We start from the raw sequence: 19,965 nt of genomic DNA, 5'->3' as shown, positions 1-19,965 counted from the left end.
ACCATTGAGGCTTTTGACAGCAGGGATGTCCAGAACATCTGCTGCCATGCCCATTTTGCTTTTCAGCTTGGTAGCCTTGAGCACTGGCGGTCTGGCCACCGAGGGGCTGGAATCAAACTATAGGAAAATTGAGAGCATTCATTTGACCACGATAATGTTGGGCAATGACTACTTCAGTGTGTGTGCAGGATGCATTCTGTCCTTCTGTCCGTGGCCTCCATTGGTCATCTTTACATGACTTTTGCTTTGTGGGTTTTTTGTTCTTCAATTTTTTTCTCCCAGTACCGGCAATTGAATTCAGGACCTTGCGCTTGCCAGGCAGGCGACTGTGGCTTTTTTGCTGCTGCTGCTTGAGAGCCCTGGCCGCAAACCTTGCCATGGTTTGAATTTACCAAGCATCCCACTCTCCTATACTGATGGGGATAAGTCCTCCTGGTTGCTGAGGGAGAACTTCAGCTGTCAGGATACGCCAAGATGAAGGGAATAAAACTTAACGCAGTTGTCAACTTCGTGAAAGACTACTACTAGTCAACTGTGTGTTTAGGGAGGGAGGCCTCTCAGAACTCCGGCCGCTCCTCCCACAACCTGGACGACCACCCTCAGCCTCTGACGTACGTCTCTGACGCACTTCCGTCCCCGCCCACACACGGGAGCCGTGTCGTGGGCCTCAACCGCGGCCTTGTAGTTGGTTCTTGTGCTGGCGCGGGTTTGGCCCTCGGTTCGGAATCCTTCCGGACATGGATAGCACGTGTGAGGAGGGGCCAGCGAACGTTGGGAGCGACGAGGAGGACTCTGACTCCACTGAAGCCCCAGCCCGGATCCGGGACACACCGGAAGACATTGTGCTGGAAGCACCGGCCAGTGGGCTGGCGTTCCACCCAACCCGCGACCTGCTGGCGGCGGGGGACGTGGATGGGGATGTGTTCGTGTGAGTGAGGGCCATGTCGAGGGGCATATCGAGGGGCGTGGTAGAGGTGGGGAGCCTCTTTTGGAAGCTCCCCAGGGATGAAACTGGGACGAGGATGGAGTGAATGTTGCCAGGAGACAAATTTTTCTTTCTTTCTTTTCTTTCTTTCTTTTTTTTTTTTTTGGTACCGGGGATCGAACTCGGGACCTTGTGCTTTCGAGGCAGGCGGCGGAACCACTGAGCTAAATCCCTGGCCCCAGGAGACAAATTTTGCAGGACTCATCGGGTCTTATTCTTTAAATGTTCAACTTTGAACAAGTTATCCACAAAGCTGAATCCCAGCAGTTTGGAGGCAGGAGGACTGCCGCGATTTCGAGGCCAGCCTGAACTACATAGCGAGATTCTGTCTCCAACAAACAACCCAGAAATCAAACAACTGCATGATGGCCCAGAGACTGTATCGGGGAAAAAAGGCGCTGGAGGCCCAAAGTTCCCACTCATATTGAGCCTGAGACTGGCTCAACAGGCCCCTTGGTTTTGCCCTTTTAGTGGATCCTTTTAAAAAACACATGCCGGGCCGGGGATTTAGCTCAGTGGTTCCGCCGCCTGCCTCACAAGCAGAAGGACCCGAGTTCGATCCCCGGTACCAAAAAAAAAACAAACCCACGCACATGTCATCCCGTCACTCCCTTGGTTAAAACCGTTCAATGCTCTGGTTTTAGGATTTTAAACAAACTTCATTTGGTTTTCAAGGCCTTCTCCATCTAGCTCTTACCTGTTCTTCCTTTTTGCATTTTGTGCTCATTCGTATTTAATCATACATATATATTTGCCATTTAGCCTTATTTTGACTGACTATGAACAGGCTGCGTTTTGTTAGTTTTCTCTTTAGAACCCATGGCAGACTAGTAGAGCACTGGTCACCTGGTTTGGAGTGGTCTGGATGGAGTGGGGACCATCCCCACCTTACCTGAGCCTGAGGGCGCTCTGGTTTTGATGAACATAACTCGAGGTGGAAATTGGCCCCAGTGCCCCACCTAACACAGTGCCACCTGTGAAGCCCACGCTTTCTCCCCCGTATTGGTAGTGCTGGGGAGAGGCTCGTTGGGAATGTAAAGTGGTGACCTGTTTGAGGGCCTGGCCAGCGGGGAAGCCTGTGGGGCCCCAGACACACCCCACAAGGGACAGCCCCCGGGAGAGTCGGTGCCAGAGGCAGGCTCGGGTCTTGGTGTGTTGGGCAGAGCCGCCCTGAGCCCACTGATGCAACTGGGCAGAACCGAGCTGGTGCCGGCGCAGCGCTGCCTGTTGATTTGCTGCCTGTGTAGGAAGCTCCCCACCCTCTGCTGGACTCTTTCTCACCCCTCCTCCCCTTCCTCTATCCCACATATGCAATGACTTTAATTTTCACTTTTGTAGTCTAATTCTTTGTATTACAACATGAAATATAATTGCATATACGGACCAGACTTGTTTTACTCACAAATAAAATTTTAAGCAGTTAAAAAATACATACATTTTATATATATATATATATGAATTTTTTTTTTTTGGTACAGGGGATTGAACTTGGGTCCTTGCACTTGGAAGGCAGGCGGTGGAACGACTGAGCTAAATCCCCGGAGATATATATATATATATACATGTATATGTCTCCATATGTAGTTCAGGCTGGCCGTGAACTCACAGGGATCCTCCTGCCTCAGCAGTGTTGGGATTACAGATTTGCACCACTATGCTAGGATTTTTTCAAACTTTTTGGCCTTGCCCCACAATAAAAATAGCATTTTAATGCTATTTATACATAATAATGTACAATGATAATTTCTGGTTTACTCAGTTGTTATTGCAAGCACACAAAATGCTGATTGCAGCTTACTATGGATTATGATTGGAATTTGAAAAACACTGTCCTGGAGTGTAATCTGTAATGTTTTGTTCTCCATTTTACTTCCTGCTTCTAGTTCAGGGTAGGTGCTCAATGCAGGCTTAAACACAAAATATGGGGTGGAAGCATTGGAAAGCTACTGAGGGTTTATAACCAGGAGAGTTGTGCTGTGAAATTTACATAATTAATTAAAATGTCAACCCATTAGTGGTCATGGCTTTGGTAGGTTAACTTCTGTACTTTCATTTCTGAAAATGGGAATAACACCCACCTTGCAGAGAGAGCACTGTTAGTACAGCCCTTGAGCAGTTCAACACATGTAGGTTGTTTTTTTTACTATTCTACCCATATTTAGAGTGGCTGATTGTTGGGAGATTTGTGCCCTACATCTCCACTTTTCTTCCCACTCCCCAAAACTTCATTTACTCAGTTTATCATCAAATTCTGTCTCATAAATGGTTCAGGGAGAACAACCTTTGGCTCTCTCCCTCCCCATTCTTCACCCTCAGCTATGGCCTTCTGTTGGTACTGACTCTGCATGACTATTCTCAAGAGGTTCTATCTAAGATTAAAGCCAGACTTTTATTGTAGAAGGGACATTTATGTCTGCCTCCACCCTGCTCTGTTCTCTGCCAAATGAACTCACTTTTATGGCCCTGCTGACATGTTGTCACCTTAGTAGCTTTCCAGGGACCTCATTTTTGTTTTGGGGATCAACCCATGGCCTTACACATGCTTGACATATATTCCACCTCTGAGCTAGTCCCAATCCCCTGGGTCTCATCTCCCTTCTCAAATATTAATTGTTTGCGACTATTAAGCCATTTCTTCAGGCTAGACCCTGAGATACAGAAGACAATTAGCAGACCGTGTTCTTTCCACATGGAACTTAACTGGCAATTAAGTATGCATTTGGCCCAGTTAGAGAATCTGCTGTGGAATATTCCCTGGACAGGTGCTTGCTTCAAAGTTGAGTTTACAGCTGGTGCCTCTCTAGTCTACCTCCATTTTGGTCTTTTTTGTTTTTTTTTTGATACCAGGAATCCAACTCAGGGCCTCTTGCTTGCCAGACAGATGTGGCAACACTGAGCTACCTCCCCGGCTTTTTTTTTTTTGGTACCAGGGATCAAACTCCGCCCAGCTTTTTTTTTTTTTTAGATAGGGTCTCACTTTAGTGCAGCTGGCCTCAAACTCAGTGATCCTCCTGCCTCAGCCTCCCAAGTGCTGGGATTACAGGTGTGTACCACCATGCCTGGCATTTGTCAGTATTTTGATAATGGTCATAATGTGCTATAATTAATTGTGGCTTCTTCTAGCTCCTAGCGCTTGGAGCGCACAACTTAATTTACTTCCAGCTTCTGGGGCTGGTCTTCTGTTATTGGTTTAACAAGTATTTTTGGGCCTCCACAGTGGTTTGGACTTTTTCCCTAGGCTGGGGTTTTCAAGGATGGTGAAGGTAGGGGTAGGGTTCGGTCACAAAAGTCCTGTGTAAATGTACCTAGAATTAATATGCATTGAAACAAGACCTACCATTTGAAGCTTACTGAAAATTGGTAAAGAGGATGGTAAGCTCTTTGGACTTGAATGTGAATAAGCAGTAACTCCTAGGTAGGTGGGAAGATTGGTCTGCCTAGTTGGCCTCCACATGCCATGCATCCCAGGTATGGACTGGGATCATTACCCTTTCTTTTCTTCTCTCAGCTTTTCCTATTCTTGCAAAGAGGGAGAAACTAAGGAACTCTGGTCCTCAGGTCACCACCTCAAGGCTTGCCGAGCTGTGGTCTTTTCTGAAGATGGGCAGAGTGAGTAATGGGGAAAGCAGCCAGCAGTGTGATGGTGGGAGAGTGCAGCAAGCAAAGTAAGCAGTACTGACCTAGGCACCCTTTTCCACAGAACTTGTTACTGTTTCCAAGGATAAAGCCATCCATGTGCTAGATGTGGAGCAGGGCCGATTAGAAAGACGTATTTCCAAGGCTCATAGGTAAGGGCTGTCAATTTTGTATGTGTGTGGGAGAAGTAAGGATTAGGAAAGGAGGTCCCCACTAGGACAAAGATACTTAAAGAAGTTCTGCACATATGTCTCTCCAGTGCCCCCATCAATAGTCTGCTGCTGGTGGATGAGAATGTTCTGGCTACTGGGGATGACACAGGTGGTGTCCGGCTCTGGGACCAGCGGAAGGAGGGTCCCTTAATGGACATGCGGCAGCATGAGGAATACATAGCAGACATGGCTCTGGATCCAGCCAAGAAGCTGCTGCTGACAGCCAGGTACAACCTCAAAGCTGCCTCCCCATCTTTTCCCTCAGTAGTCTTTCTTCAAGCAACTTTCACCTAAGCCTGCTGCATTGTTCTCTACAGTGGTGATGGCTGCCTTGGTGTCTTCAACATCAAAAGACGCCGGTTTGAGCTACTCTCAGAGCCTCAGTCTGGGGACCTGACCTCTGTCACCCTCATGAAAGTATAGCTGGGTATGATGGGATGGGGTGCACATGCTAGGGGCTTGGTCTGAGGTGGCTGCACAGACATAATTTTCCCTTTTCCCCTGCAGTGTGGGAAAAAGGTGGCCTGTGGATCTAGTGAAGGTACCATCTACCTCTTTAACTGGAATGGTTTTGGGGCCACAAGTGACCGATTTGCCCTGAGAGCTGAGTCTATTGACTGCATGGTTCCAGTCACTGAGAGTCTGCTGTGCACTGGGTCCACCGATGGAATCATCAGGTAAAGGAAGCCACAATAGCTTCAGAGCCATTGAGCACTTGGGGGTGGAGGGTAGGAAAGCTTCTGAAGGAAGCTGGGCAACTCTGGCTAGCAAGTATCCTAACACTGTTCTTCCCCTGCCCAGGGCTGTGAATATCTTGCCGAACCGAGTAGTGGGCATTGTAGGCCAGCATCCTGCAGAGCCTGTGGAGGAGCTGGCTCTTTCCCACTGTGGCCTCTTCCTGGCCAGTAGTGGCCATGACCAGCACCTCAAGTTTTGGGACATGGCCCAGCTCCGAACTGTGGTGGTAGATGACTACCGTCGACGCAAGAAAAAAGGAGGGCCACTGCGTTCCCTGAGCAACAAGGCCTGGAGCACTGATGACTTCTTTGCAGGGCTGAGGGAAGGAGAGGATTCTAAGGCTACAGAAGAGGCGGAGGAGAGTGAGGATGACAGTGACTGAAGGGATGAGCAGGATCTGTTGGGTCAGAAATTCTCATTGAGCATGAGCCTTGCTTCCTAAAATGAATTCCTAAAGAGGATAGGAAATTTTTTAACATGCTCATGAGCTGTACTCGACCCCAAGATATGACTGTATAACAACACTTGTGTAAGAAGTTGCACAGAGGATCAGAACTCTAATGAAGAGGGGAAGAATGTGCCCTGGAGTAGCTGCTCAATCTGCCAGTGTAAGACAAACCCTGAGTGTGTGATAAGACAGCACAGACATGTGTATACTAACTAGGAGTTTAATATAAATACAACCAGCATAGAAAAACTCAAAACCATATATAAACCAAAATCAGAATGACAACTGGTGGGGTGGAAGGGCAAAATTTGACCCTTTGGCTCAGCTAGTCCCCTAAATAAAAACAGATTCATGCTAAGCTTGGGGATGAGGGAGAGGGGCGACATGTGTTACACGGTGAACAGCCAAGAAGAAACACAGGAGTCAGAGGTTAGAGCCTGGGTTCAGGAGGGTAGGGCAAGGTTCCTCACCAGAATTTAAGCCTAATCTGAGCAGCCCTCAGGTGTTACTTGGGCCCTGCCCCAGTAGTGGTTCTGTCTCAGACCTGGGGCAGGGCCTGTGCCCCTCTCCTCCTTTAGGAATCAGTTGGCTGCTGCCCAGGCCTGCTGGGCGGAGGGCTGACACAGGCCTTGCCTATGGTTCAGGCTGCCTGCAGAGAGAGGAAGGGGTCACTGCCTAATGGTAGTACCTGCCTCAGCCCCAGAGGACCACAAGATACTGGCTCCAGACTCACTTAGTACCTCCAGCAGCCGTACAGACACAGCATCCTTGGCCACCTCATGCCCATCCTGCCTATCTGTGGCCAGCATGACCCAGATAAGGCCGCTGAAAGGCACTGGATGCCCAGGGATCACTACCTGGTACCAGAAGTGGTGCCAGCCGGCAGGTCCTGTGCCCAGACACTTGGTGAGGAATACTGGGCTGCCCAGCTTCATTCGATGGCAGAGTAGCTGCAGGGCAGCCCGAGCCCCTTGGTACCCTAGTTTGTCCCTGGCCAGGACCAATTGGCTGCCACCTGGCTGAAGGCAACGAAGAGAGGGACCCATAAGCTGCTGGCGGAGCTGCTGCTTTAGGTCTGGCTTGAGCCACTCCACAGTCACCTGTTCTCCACAGAGGCGTGACTGACCTGCAGGAAAAAGGCAAGAGACAAGGGCACTTCTGAGCTCTGGGCATATGCCCCCAAACTGTGTGAGCCCTTGGGAGTAGACAGACTGTTTAAGGCCTAGCCTCCCCATTTCTGGGTAGTATCAGACCCAAGTTAATAGTCTTGTCCTTATCTGTAAGGGAGGTATAATAAAACTGGCTTTTATGTTTCCTTGAAGGAGTACTATTTGATGCAGGTTTTATCTACCTCATAACCATCACAATAGCCAACCTTTTTGGTCAGTACTAGCTAAGAATCAGGAAATGTGTTAAGTACCATATACCCATTGTTACTTAATTCTCACAACAGTCTGAAAAGGCAGGTTTCTAGACAAGGCTCAGTGGGACCCCCTCGGGCAAGTCAATTTTTCCACTGGAATGTTGAGGATGAAGTCTTGAGATAATGCCCTGGGAGTGCTGAGTTTAGGTAAGGGTTACCTGTAGCGTAACTGCCAAGTGGAAAAAAACCATGCTTGCTTGACCCTAAGATTGTAAGACTAACCACGCTGTGAGAGACGCTTAAGTGTTTGGCTGCAACCAGCCACCCCCACCCTCACCTCCACCCCCACCCCCATCCCCACCCCCACCTCTACCTTCTACAAGGGCCTTTTTGGCCATGGCGGCGGCGCGGTGCGAGCTGAACTTGAGCAGAGCTATCTGCGCGGGCGCCGGGCCCGGACTGGGCAGCAGCTGCGCCTCCTGCAGCCCCGGCCCCAGCGGCTGCAGCGCCAGCAGCAGTGTGTTGTGGTTCACACCCGGCGGCAGCCCGTCCACGCTCAGCTCGCACTTCTCAGTGCTGCGGCAGACGAGCAGCGGGCAGGACGGCCGCAGCGGGTGGTTGTGCAGCGTGGCGATAGCCGCCTGGGCTCCGCGCCTCGAGCTGTAGCGGGCGTAGGCGAAGCCGCGGTTCAGGCCGCTGAAGGTCATCATCAGGCGGAACTCGTAGAGGCGGCCCACGCGCTGGAAGAGTGGGATCAGCTGGTGCTCGTACACGTCCTGGGGCAGCCGTCCGATAAACACCTCGGAGCCGGCCGGCGGTGGACTGCCCACCCAGCCTGCAGAGGAGCGTGGGGAAGGCATTGTCATCCGCCGGACGCGGGTCTCACTTCCCAGCGGGGAAGGGGAGTGAGCGACCGTCCACCTAACGGGTACACCCGGGCCGCAGGGGAATGAGATGACCAAGCTAGCAACACGGCTGGCGCAAAGCAGGTGCACCTTGGGGCTGGCTTCCCCCTCCCGACCCCCGGGCAGAGTGTGGGGAACCCTAGCAAACTTCCCAATCTGCTGGGGTGTAAGTCCGGTCTGGCGCATCGGGTTGCACGCTGGGGCGGGGGCAGCCATACCTGGGGGTGGCCCGCCATACTTCCTCTGCCCGTTCACCTGCACCAGGCGGATGCCCGTCTCCCTGACCCACGCCTCCAGGGCCGCCTTGTTTTCTGGATTCACCCTCTCACACCATTGCTGAGGGAAAAGGCAAGTTGGAATTGCGCACTGCAGAGTCCCCAGCCCCGCGTAGCTTTAGAGTCCCTGTGGCAACCGCCTACGCAGGCCCAACGCCGAACTCCGAACTCCTCCGTCGTCACTTACCTCACATTCTCTTTTGGACTGCATGGCTGTGCCGCTGCCGCGCCGCCGGTAACCTCTTTATAAGTCGTCGCCCCCCACCCCCCACCAGCCTAGGCCTCTGGAAGCTTCTTTACCCTCTGCCCCCAAGTGCTCATTGGCTCTGAGCACGCTCCCGCCTGCCGGGGGTGGAGCTGCACGTGCGCCCCGCCCTTGGACCCTCAGGACAACCACCTCCTGAGGAGGGGCTCAAAAAGCGGAGGGTGGACGTTGGAGGCAGGAATCGGGGAGCCCTTCACCCTAGGGTGTCTTCCCTTTTCCACCCAAGAAGTGATCTGAATGGGTGGCTCAGGCTCTGGTGGGGAAGACTGAGCGAGGCATCAGAGACACATATTCCAATGGTTGAGGCATTTTATTGGACCTTTGGCGACAGGTGTGGTGGGAAGACACCTGCTCCAACTGGAAGGGGGCCCTGCTGATGAGGCCATGTCAGGCCTGTCCAAGTAGCTCAGGAGGTGGACTGGCCTAATTCCCCATAGCTTTCTTTAGAAAGTGGTACAGTACCCGGCCATCTTTGCCAGTGATTACCACAATCATAATAAAAGTAATTGTTCTGACCACTCCTCAGGTCTTCTTACTGGAACAAAAGTGTGCAAAACTGTTTAAGCACAAATGCAGTTTTAGCCTCAAATAGTGCCAGTCCCACCTTCCTCTGAGAGTTTACGTGGCTCAGGAGATACAGAGGGGCTGGCTTGTTCTTCTTCTGATTTCCTCCACAAGATCTTCTCTTCGGACATCCACCTGGCCAGGATGAGGGAAGAAAGTGGTATGAACATCTTCCACTTCAGTGCTTGCTAGGTGCCTACTTCTAGTCATCAGATTTGGCTCAGCTGGGATCAGGACCCAATCAGACACCCCAAGAGACAGTGCCCACTGGCACAGCCGGAAAGACAAGAGGTAATATATATGTGAGGATTGGAGATCTTATCCTATACCACAAGCACAATAATAGATTAAGGCCTTAGGTCCTTTACAAGTTAGTACTTTACAAGTTAGGCTTTTGCTCAGGTCTCATATGGGCAGGGGTGTACCAATATAGCATACATTCCTTGTCCCCTAGCCTTCCTGCCTTTCCCCCTTACCTCTTCCCTGGTGGCCACTGAACGAAGCTTGATGACCCTGTCCTTGAGCTCCTGCTCGCCAATTATAGCCACCAGTGGGATGCCTGCCTCCTCACAATACTGCAACTGGTTCAGTAACTTTGGGTTCTTTTTGTACAGCAGCTCAGCCTACAAGGAACCAAAATACATTAAAAACTGGCTTCTACTATCTTCAAGGACAGCCTGGTGGGGGTCTAAGCGGCACTTTGCTACTAGCTCCACCCCAAGAAGTAATTACAAAAGGCACTATGGATGAACTATCAGTTTGTACCTAAACTCAAGTCTCCTGCCACTTTGGGGCTTGCCTCCTGTACCTTTATACCAGCATTCCACAGCTCTGAGACAAGCTTCAGTCTTTCTTCCAGTAGCTTTTTCTGTGCAGATGCCACAAGCACCTGTGTCTCTGTAGTCCGAACTTTCTCCTCTGAAGCCTAGTAAAGGAGCAAATAGGGATCAGAGAGCTGGGCCAACAACATCAAAGAGCAAACAGGAAAGGCCCTGGTCAGGATTCTAAGAGTCTAGGCCCAACTCAGTGAGCCCCACTAGGAGAAGAGCCAGTCTTCTCACTTAGTGTAGGGCATAAGGTAGCTTTTAAAAGATTTAAGAAATCAATTGACTTGGACATGACTTAACAGAATTCTAGGGCAAAGGCAAGGGGAGGTTATTTACATTCACTTCAAGCTCATCTCCATCCAGCAGGTTATGGGTCCAGAATAACATTCATATGGAAGGACCACCATGAGCCCTGGAAATCAAATCACCCCTGGCATTCTAGTCCCCACTTACTATCTACTCACCATTCATGAGACCATGCCTCTCATGGGGCTGACCTCAAGGTTGTGTGGATGGGGAGTAAGGGAGAATGCTGATGGCGCCCCTTGACTTTTATGCAAAAACTATTTTTAAAGTTCTTACAACTTAAAATGCCTCCTGGAACAATGATGTCAACTGAGAAACTTAGGTGGTGTCCACTCTAGAGATAAGGGACAGGAATATTGGGAAGGATGCCAGAACAACCCATGAGGATGAAATTCAACCAGCCCTTTAAGTGCAGTAGCAACACAGGAGGGCTTGAGACCACGATGTGCTTCCTTAGTGTTTCTCTAGGTGTTAACAGTCAAGGCAGCCATGAGGGATCCCAGGGCCTGACATATGCTTCCAACTGAGAGGCAATATTACAGAGTGGTTAGGAGCCAGATACTGCAGTTTACTACCTAGATTCAAATTCTGACTCTGCCACTGACAAATTTCATGACCATGAGCAGTAAAATGTTAAGTATTCTGTCATGAGGAAAATCTGGGTTATGAGACACAGCAGCCTAGATTCATGACTGCCCCAGGGAAAGTAGGATCCAGAGCAGAAGATCTTGTGGGGAAACAAAGGTCAAAGATCCACAAAAGCAGCCTATAATGGGATGAGACTGTAAGGCCAGTGATCATCTCTTCTCCATTTCTCTGAGATGCTGCTTACCCAAAGCAGCATCACTTGCTCCCTTGGAGATCAGAGACAGTTGGGGGAGTCACCACTTGCCCAGACTGTCCTGAAGACCTACCTCCAGTCTCTGCTCCACAATGGAGAAGATTCGCTCCACTCCAATGCTGAGCCCCACGCATGGCACCTTGCGCCCCTTGGGGTCAAACATGCCCACTAGCCCATCATAGCGCCCTCCAGCAGCCACACTGCCCACACCCAGGGGCTCTTCCCCTGCTTGGGCTGGAGTCTGTAGCAGCACAGCTTCATAGATCACCCCAGTGTAGTAGTCCAGACCTCGAGCAAGGCTCAGATCGAAGGAGATCTGTGGAGACAAGGACATGATCGGTATCAGATTAACACCAGGGACCTGAAGGCACAGAGGTCACCTGGGACTCGCATCTACAACTTGACTCACCTTATCAGCAATGCCAAACAAGGTCAGATACTCAAATAGCAGCTTCACATCTAACAGACCTTCCATGGCCTGCTTGTTTTGGGACAGTTTAGGATCCTGGAGCAGCTGTTCCACCAGGGACACTCCACCTGGGAAGATAGATTTGTGAGGCAGACCAACAAGAAAAAGGCAGTGGGGATTTATACTGTCACCTGGACTGCAAGTACACATGCACATGAATACACAAACACACAGTTTTGTTTTGTTTTTTTGGTATTGGGGATCAAACTCAGGTCCTTGCGCTTGCGGGGCAGGCGGCAGAACCAATGAGCTAAATCCTCAGCCCACAGAGTTTTAACATTAGGTCTATGAATAGTGGGTCGGCTGCTGGGGAGGGAGCTGGGTTCTGTTCCTCACCATGTTGCTGGACATAGTCCCCAATGTGGTCGGCCACCTCAGGTGCAAGGCCCTTCTCTCCCACCATTTCATTCTTCACATCCTCCCAGGACACCTGGGCAGACATATGACAGTCAAGAATTCTGGAGCAGGGCCAGGGATTTAGCTCAGTGGTTCTTGCACCTGCCTCGCAGGGCAGAGTTCGATCCCCGGTACCAAAAAAAAAAAAAGAATTCTGGAGCAGTTTCCTTGCCACAGAGCAAGTGTGGCCCCTCCTTGGGGAGCAGTCAGAGCAGAAGCTGCCCTTTAACCTACATCCTGGGGCTAACCTCTTCAGGTGGGGATGGAGGCAGGTGTCTCTCTCTTAATCTTCTTTTCCTTTTTTTTGGTACTGATGATTGAACTGATGGCCTTTGCACTGAGCTAACATGCCCAGACCTTTTTAAATGTTTGGTTTTTTTTGTGTTTTTTTTTGAGAGAGAATCCTATTAAGTCAACAAGTTGCCCAAAAGAGTTGCAACCTTCCTGCCTCAGCCTCCTAGAGCACTAGGATTGCAGGCATGTACAACCACACCTTTTTTTTTTTTTTGAGATAAGGTGCTGCTATGTAGTTCAGACTGGCCTTGAACTCACTATGTAGCCCAGTCTGACCTCCAACTCGCCAATCCTCCTGCCTCAGCCTCCCAAGTGCTGGGATTATAGGCTTGTGCCACCATGCCCAGCTACCTACCTGTCTTGCTTTTTATTTCTCAAGGCAGGTTGGGATCTGGGAAAAGAAAAGTCAGGTATTTAGATAGTTACCTTGTCCAGCTTGTCCACTGAGGAACAGATGGTACGGAACTTGTTATCAGGAACACCACAGATGGCAAACATACCATCTAGGATGCGCCGGTCATTGACCTGTGAGGAGGACATGTCTTTTTTTTAATGTGACCCTCAATAGCCTTTGGTATCTGTCCCTCTGCCAGACCCAACTTTGCCCTCCCAGCCTTGTTCAGCTCTGACCTTGACCAGAAAGTCTCCTATCTGAAGTGAACTCAAGATCTCACACATGATCTTCAGGCACTCTGCATCTGGGATCATAGGGTCAAATTGCCCAGCAATGTCAAAATCCTGCAGGGAAAAGGGTAACCAGTTTTTTAGGGGTTCAGTGGCCTTAAGGGGGAACTTGAAAGCTCTGCTGTCTCTAAGAAGGCCTGTTTGCACACAAGCACAGACTTCCTCTTTCTTTTGCTGTCTGGCCATCAGCTGAAAGGAAAAGCCCAACATATTTGGGCCTCTCAACAAGTCCTGGTGTCTTTCTCTTCTACTGGGCTACTTTTCTCCATTATCTACTTCATCTTCTTCCCTGATTCCTCATACTGTGTAGGACAATTATCCACTGTTAATCCTTATTTTTTCTGTTCATCAGAAGTCCTCATTTCAGTCTTGATGAGTTGATATCTTAACACTAAATCTTCCTATCCTCTGCTATGATCCTATCACTAGTTTAATACAAAGAACAATGAACACAGATTGCCTGTCTTATCCCTATGATTCCATCATCTGTTGAATACTGAGTTACTTATATATAAAATGGAGAAAAATCCCTCTCTTCCCTACTCAACAATACCACTAATCTACATGAAAATACCACAGAAACCTGAAAGTATTTTCTGGAACATCCAGTTTGCTTAGAAAACCACAATACTCAATAGATTCCACTAGCTTGAGGCAGGGCTCAAGTTACCCATTCTCCTCCCCCGACCCCATTTTCCAAGACTCACACACTGGTAGAATTCCCGATAACGGCCGCGGGTCATGGCTGGGTTATCCCGTCGGTACACTTTTGCTATGTGGTACCGTTTAATGTTGGTCAGTTTATTCATTGCCAAATACCGAGCAAAAGGAACCTGATGACAGAGTTAAGGAGAAAGCCCCTCCTATTGCTGTTTTGAAGTTATCATCTCCCACAGATGCTGGAGTTTAACCTCTCCCCTTGTGGGTAAAACTACTACTGGTAAGATTAACAGCATTTCCTAGTATCAGAAAGAATCAACTGTGCTACTGTGCTACTACCACCAGGCAGCTGAAGTCTTAGACAGTGTCTCTCCCATGGACCATGTCAAGTATAGCAGGGGGTTGAGCAAACTGGACACAGCAGACAAAGGGCCTCAATGTGGGATAATTAAGCAGATGATTCTTTGTGTAGCTTGGAGATAAAGGGCAGGGCAGGGCAGGGAAGAAGTTTCCTATAACCAGGGAACTGCTGTACAGCTAGGAACTGGGCCCTGACATAAATTAAAGCTCAGGTCTCATTCAGGATTCACACTTCTAAGATATGGTTTGTTTAGCCAAGGTCCCCCGCTGGTGTAGAGATATAATTCCTCTAACTGTCAAAGGCTTTATATTTAGCTGATATATATATATATATTATATATATATATATATTTTTTGGTACCGGGGATCATACTCCAGACCTTCCGCGGAACCACTGAACTAAATCCCTGGCCCAAAGGCTTTATATTTAATCTTACCTATGTCTGCCTGTCACTAAATCTAAGGCTAGAAACAGCCCCAGGCCAATGAAGGCCAAAGTCTCAAGACCCCATGTTTAGAAAGATACAGTGAGGTCATAACGGAGGGACAGCAGCTCCCCACCCTGATCCTTCAGGTCATAAATAAGCTTAGAGTCTTCTCCATACTTTCCAGTTAGGGTTTCCTGGAGGAAAAAAAAAAATGTAGTCACAATCATCACTATATTTATTTAAAAAAAATTTTTTTTTTTGAGACAGGGTCTTGCTATGTAATTCAGGCTGGCCTTGAACTCGCAGCAAGCCTCCTGCCTCAGCCTCCCAAGTGCTGGGATTATAGGCGTGCACCACCATACTAGGTGAAAATAAAACAACTGTTTTTGTTTTTTTGGTACCGGGATCGGGGATCGAACTCAGGAGCTTGCACTTGCAAGGCAGGTGCTGGAACCACTGAGCTAAATCCCCAGTCCTTTTTTATAACTTTTTTGTTTGTCTGTTTGTTTTACAACCTAAAAGGTTTTGAAAACAAAAACCTACCACTGAAGCATGATTAATTTTGACTGTTCTATGTTTTTGCTGAGATTGGAAATTTAAATCTACAGTCTCTAATTTAATCTGAAGTAATACCATGGAAAGACTTGGGGAAAAGGGAATTTAGGAAAAGAGAAGAGCAAGAACCAAGAGCCTGCTGGGCATAGTAGTGCATGCCTGTAATCTCAGAACTTTGGGAAGCTAAGACAGGAGGATGGCAAATCTAAGGTCACCCTGGGAAACTTAGCAAGACACTGTCTCAAAACAGGCTGAGGCTATAGCTCAATGCAAAGGTCTGAGTTCAGTATGAGAGAGGTGGGGGGGGGGGAGAATTTACAGCCAGGTAAGGTAGCACACAGCTGTAATTTAGCATATGGGAGGCTGAAGGAAGAGGATCTCCATGAGTTTCTGGCCAGCCCGGGGCTACACAGTGTCCAAGGCCAGTCTGAACTACATAGCAAGACCCTGTCTCGCCAGGTGGGCATGGTGGCATATGCCCCAGCACTTGGGAGGCTGAGGCAGGAGGATTGCCATGAGTCTAAGGCCAGCCTGGACTATATAGTGAGTTCAAGGTCAGGCTAAACTACATAGCAAGACCTGGACTCAAAACAAAACAAAACAAAACAAAACACCCTGTCTCAAAAAAAGAAAAAAGAGAGAGGGCTGAGGATTTAGCTCAGTGGTGCCCGTGCCTGCCTTGAAAGCACAAGGTCCTAAGTTTGATCCCTTGTATCAAAAAAAAAAAAAAAAAGAAAGAAAATTTAAATTGTATTGTGTTTTATGGGTTTTAAACAAGGAGTGATGCAATCTGATTTCTAATGGCAAAGAACTAGAAACTATCTTTGGGTCCACCAATAAATATGGTTGCATATTTATACTTTACATACATATGGTTTGCATGTATGGAAAACATCCCAAGTACAGATGCTATGGAATTCAGTATAAACTGGAGTCTTTTGGAAGCTGCTGGCCACAACCAAAATAAATAAAAAGCAACGCCTCTTTCTTCAAGCCAGTCCTCTCCCACTTTTTACTGAAGAAAATAATGGTCTGTGTCCACAATAGGAGTAGAGCCTTTGGGCCCCCAGCCTCTTGTTATCCTCTGTTACTCAGAGACCCACTCTCGTACCATGTGGTTTCTCTTTACACATCTCTCACCTTTAGTTCAAACACAGGTGTATCAATCACTTCTGCACCATGGCGTTTGAAGCAGTGGATGATTGCATCAAAGACCTTCTCCCTAACTGCCATCTGCCGGGGACTGTAGTCTCTTGTGCCCTTGAAGTCAAAATCAGCCAAAGGACAAGGGATGAGATTTAAAAGAACAGTAAGTTCTGGAACTATAAAACGATGATCTCAATAATAAGGAAAGAAAATCCTGCCCCAAATTTAGATTTTTTTCCTACTGTAAAATGAGCACAAATAGTTCTTTATTACTTTGCTATCAGCCTTCTAAATCTCATTCCTCTGGATTGGAATAACCAATTCAAACTGGCTCAACAAGGTGAAGTGTAAATTTTACAAGAAGCTTTTTTTCCCCAACATCATTTTCTTTTAAATTCTAATTAATACTACTATTTGTTCTCTAATTTTTTTTTTTTTGTAGTACCAGAGATCAAACTCAGGACCTTGCACTTGTGAGGCAGGCGCCATGCCACTGAGCTAAATCCCTGGCCCCTCTAATTTATTTTAATTAATTAATTAATTAATTATTTATTTTAGTACTGGGACTCAGGTCCTTGTGCTTGTGAAGCAGGTGGCGGAACCACTGAGCTAAATCCCCGGCCTCCAATTTATTTTTAATAACAGCCCCAGGACAAGTTTATGCAGATACATTTTATACAAATTACAGGATGCTGAAGAGCCACTACTAAGGGCACTCAGCAAACTTGCAGCAGAACTCTGTTCTCCTTCCAGGTTGGTGCTTTTAGTCTGAACTTTTAGAATCTACTCCAAAGTCTTTGGCCTTAGGGCCTCTTTATAGTCTTATAATTAACTATCAATATATACAGTTAGAAATTAAAACCACAAAAGTGTTTGTATTAATGTATCAATTACATGTTGACACAAATAATGTCTTAAGAAAGTATATTTTCGGGCTGGGGATTTAGCTCAGTGGTTCTGCCGCCTGCCTTGTAGGCGCAAGGTCCTGAGTTCGATCCTCAGTACCCAAGAAAAGCAAAAGTATATTTTCTAAAACAAAAATATTTACTTAAAAGTGGCATTCATTACATCTTTACAAATCTTTAATGTCTGGCCTACTAAAAGACAGCTTGTTTGTTTTTTGTGGTACTGGGGATTGAATCCAGAGCCTGCCACTGAGTTACATCCTCAGCCCCATTACCCAGCTTCAGCAACCAGTAACATCTATTATTTCTATTTCATTCAAACCCTGACACTTTTTTCTAAAGTATTTTAACATAAATCTCAGTATCCTATCATTTTCATCCACAAATACTTCAGTATGATTTACTACTGCATAAGGACTTTAAGAAACCTAAAACACTACAATATCTTCATTATAACCATCAAAACTAATAGCAACCCTTAATATTATATCATACCAAGCCATGTTCAATTTTCCCTGACTGCCTCAATAACATCTTATGGTGGCTTATTAGATTCAGACACTAAACAAAATCTATGGATTGTATTTAATTGACATAGCTATTTAATCTACAACTGTTTCATTTCTTTCTTTTTCTTTTTTGTGGTGCTGGGAATCAAACCCAGGGCCACATAAATGCAATGCATGTGCTCTATACCACTGAGCTATACCCTTGGTGTTCCCTGTTTTTCTTTTCATGTCATTTATTTATTGAGGAAATTAGTCATTTGTCCTTTTTTTTCTTCATATTTTAGATCTGGTTAACAATATCCTTGATGTATCTTTTAGATTTGGTTAGAAATATCCTTGATGTGTCATTTAATGTAGTTCTCTGTCTCCAGTATTTCCTGTAAACAGTCTGAAGGCCTGATTAGATTCAAATTCAAATTCTCTTGGCAAGAATGCTTCATAAGTGGTGTTGTGTATTTTTTATTGCACATCAATAGGAATATAATTTCTAGTTGTCCTATTTTTAATGATGCTAAGAGTGATCACTGGGTTTAGGTGAGGATGGACTGATATATCATAAATTTCCTTTTAAGTTTCTACCTTATTCACTACTTTTAATACTGATCTCATCACTGCTTTGGGATTTTACACTGTCTCTCTTTAACCTCTGAAAAAGAGTTGTTTATAGAAAAGAACGGTTCAATGAATTTAAAGCCCAAAGAATTAACCTTCACACAAGGAAGAAGACCATATTCTCTCTGCTTTAGAATTCAATTTCAAATACATTCATCAAAAACCTATTTATTTAAAGGCACTTGGCTTCAGCCTCCCAGGTAAATAAACCACACAAATAACTATGAGAAGTCAGTGCAATAGAAGAGATATGTATGAAGTGTCAAGGGAACCTAGACAAAGAAGTAAATAGTTCTGTTTATAGAACTTACCAAAAGTGGCATTTGAAATGAAATTCTAAGGATGAGTTAAGAATTGCCAACTTCACTCCAGTCTACTCTCCCTCTCTATTTGGTTCTAGTTGTGTAGGTCTTCTTTTAGTTCCTGGAAACTACCAAATCTCTTCCCTGTTTCCAGGTTTCCAAACTACTGGACTAATCTTCCTTACACTCTTTCCTTAGCTATCTCCTACTGTTAGGTCCATTAATATGGGCCTCCCTCAGAAAGGCTTTTTCAGACTCTTTAGCTCTCCTTTATTTTTCTCAGAACACCCTTGTTAATTTCTTTCTAATCACAATTTGTAATTACATATCCATATGTCAGAGTCCTAAATCTGTCTTTTACAGTAGAATATATGCTTCACGAGGGCAGGCTATATTGTCCACCATGGTATATTCGGTGCTTTACACTATGTTAGGGACACAGTAAGCACTCAATGAATATTTACTGAACAAAGGAGTAGGCACCAGCAGGCCAACTCCCCTGAGTATCCAGCTGGCCTCATTTTTGTCATCACTTTGCCATCCCAGAATGACTCAGAGTTCAACCCACTCTAGCGCCCAGAACAGATATTGTTCCTCTGCAATATTTCAGACCCTCCTCAGTGACCTGATTCAGGGAAGCCAACATATGTGCCCTTGTTAATAAAATTAGAGCCTCTCTCTGAGGCCTCCTATAGGAATGGCATTACCTTGGGGGTTTTGAGCACAAATTTCTGTTTGCTTTCATCAGAGCCCAGCTGTGCTTTCAGTTTCAGGAGTTTTGCCACTTCCTCTTCGACCTGTAGAGGGAAAACAGCTGCTGGACTATCAATCCTTCACTCCCTTCCCTATCCTGGCCATTCATACTATATTCCTCCTTCATCAGAAACTGAGGCTGGTCTGTCTGCCTCGGCTTTGCCTTGCTTCTCTTGGGACCCACCGTAGTTATCTCATGACCCAGCCCATCCTTCTCCCCGCCAGCGCAATCCCTCCCTCCACATCCCTGCCCTCTGTATAGAGCACCTGGCTTACAGTCCCAGCCTGCTTTGCCAGGCACCTCCCCTACCGCCTGGATCGTACCTGCTCGGCGTTGGCCTTCTGCTGTTTGAGGCTCCGCACGCGCTCTCCCTGAAGTCGTACCAGCTCCTCTAGCGAAGCACGGTTTGCCATCCCGGCAGCCAAATGGAGCTGACTGCTGCCTGGACTGGCCTTGGTGGACTCAGTCCGGATGACTTCCGGTTATCCGGTTATCGAGTCGCGAGCCGCAGGCCTAGAGAGTCTCC

General features: G+C 47.2%; 3 protein-coding genes across 5 annotated transcripts; 1 reads left to right on the top strand and 2 right to left on the bottom strand.

Moving 5' to 3' along the window:
* Nucleotides 1-632: 632 nt before the first annotated feature.
* Nucleotides 633-7,340, top strand: Wdr55 (WD repeat domain 55). Its single transcript, XM_004841900.4, has 7 exons — nucleotides 633-928; nucleotides 4,494-4,594; nucleotides 4,686-4,773; nucleotides 4,881-5,060; nucleotides 5,151-5,250; nucleotides 5,341-5,510; nucleotides 5,635-7,340. The coding sequence occupies exons 1-7, from the start codon at nucleotides 738-740 to the stop codon at nucleotides 5,951-5,953; spliced, it is 1,149 nt and encodes a 382-aa protein (XP_004841957.1). The 5' UTR covers nucleotides 633-737; the 3' UTR covers nucleotides 5,954-7,340.
* Nucleotides 6,224-8,951, bottom strand: Dnd1 (DND microRNA-mediated repression inhibitor 1). 2 transcript variants are annotated; one of them, XM_004841902.3, is made up of 4 exons: nucleotides 8,750-8,951; nucleotides 8,506-8,623; nucleotides 7,756-8,217; nucleotides 6,224-7,145 (listed from the first exon to the last, which is right to left on the bottom strand). In XM_004841902.3, exons 1-4 carry the CDS (start codon nucleotides 8,771-8,773, stop codon nucleotides 6,688-6,690), a joined length of 1,062 nt encoding a protein of 353 aa, XP_004841959.1. In that variant the 5' UTR covers nucleotides 8,774-8,951; the 3' UTR covers nucleotides 6,224-6,687. The 2 variants fall into 2 exon arrangements, with proteins under 2 accessions (XP_004841959.1, XP_004841958.1); XM_004841901.3 differs by having other exon boundaries at nucleotides 7,756-8,623.
* Nucleotides 8,952-9,118: 167 nt separating this feature from the next.
* Nucleotides 9,119-19,960, bottom strand: Hars1 (histidyl-tRNA synthetase 1). 2 transcript variants are annotated; one of them, XM_004841903.2, is made up of 13 exons: nucleotides 19,763-19,960; nucleotides 19,393-19,482; nucleotides 16,352-16,471; nucleotides 14,755-14,850; nucleotides 13,916-14,041; nucleotides 13,155-13,262; nucleotides 12,951-13,049; nucleotides 12,171-12,264; nucleotides 11,775-11,902; nucleotides 11,439-11,681; nucleotides 10,200-10,316; nucleotides 9,868-10,014; nucleotides 9,119-9,526 (listed from the first exon to the last, which is right to left on the bottom strand). In XM_004841903.2, the coding sequence occupies exons 1-13, from the start codon at nucleotides 19,850-19,852 to the stop codon at nucleotides 9,455-9,457; spliced, it is 1,530 nt and encodes a 509-aa protein (XP_004841960.1). In that variant the 5' UTR covers nucleotides 19,853-19,960; the 3' UTR covers nucleotides 9,119-9,454. The 2 variants fall into 2 exon arrangements, with proteins under 2 accessions (XP_004841960.1, XP_004841964.1); XM_004841907.2 differs by lacking the exons at nucleotides 13,916-14,041; nucleotides 14,755-14,850.
* Between the last annotated feature and the right edge of the window lie 5 nt (nucleotides 19,961-19,965).

This window comes from Heterocephalus glaber, unplaced genomic scaffold (assembly GCF_053883595.1).
Source record: "Heterocephalus glaber isolate CG9 unplaced genomic scaffold, H.glaber_assembly_v1.0 deba00001465, whole genome shotgun sequence".
In the NCBI taxonomy this organism is placed as follows: Eukaryota; Metazoa; Chordata; class Mammalia; order Rodentia; family Bathyergidae; genus Heterocephalus; species Heterocephalus glaber.
This window is presented reverse-complemented; position numbering and strand designations above follow the sequence as displayed.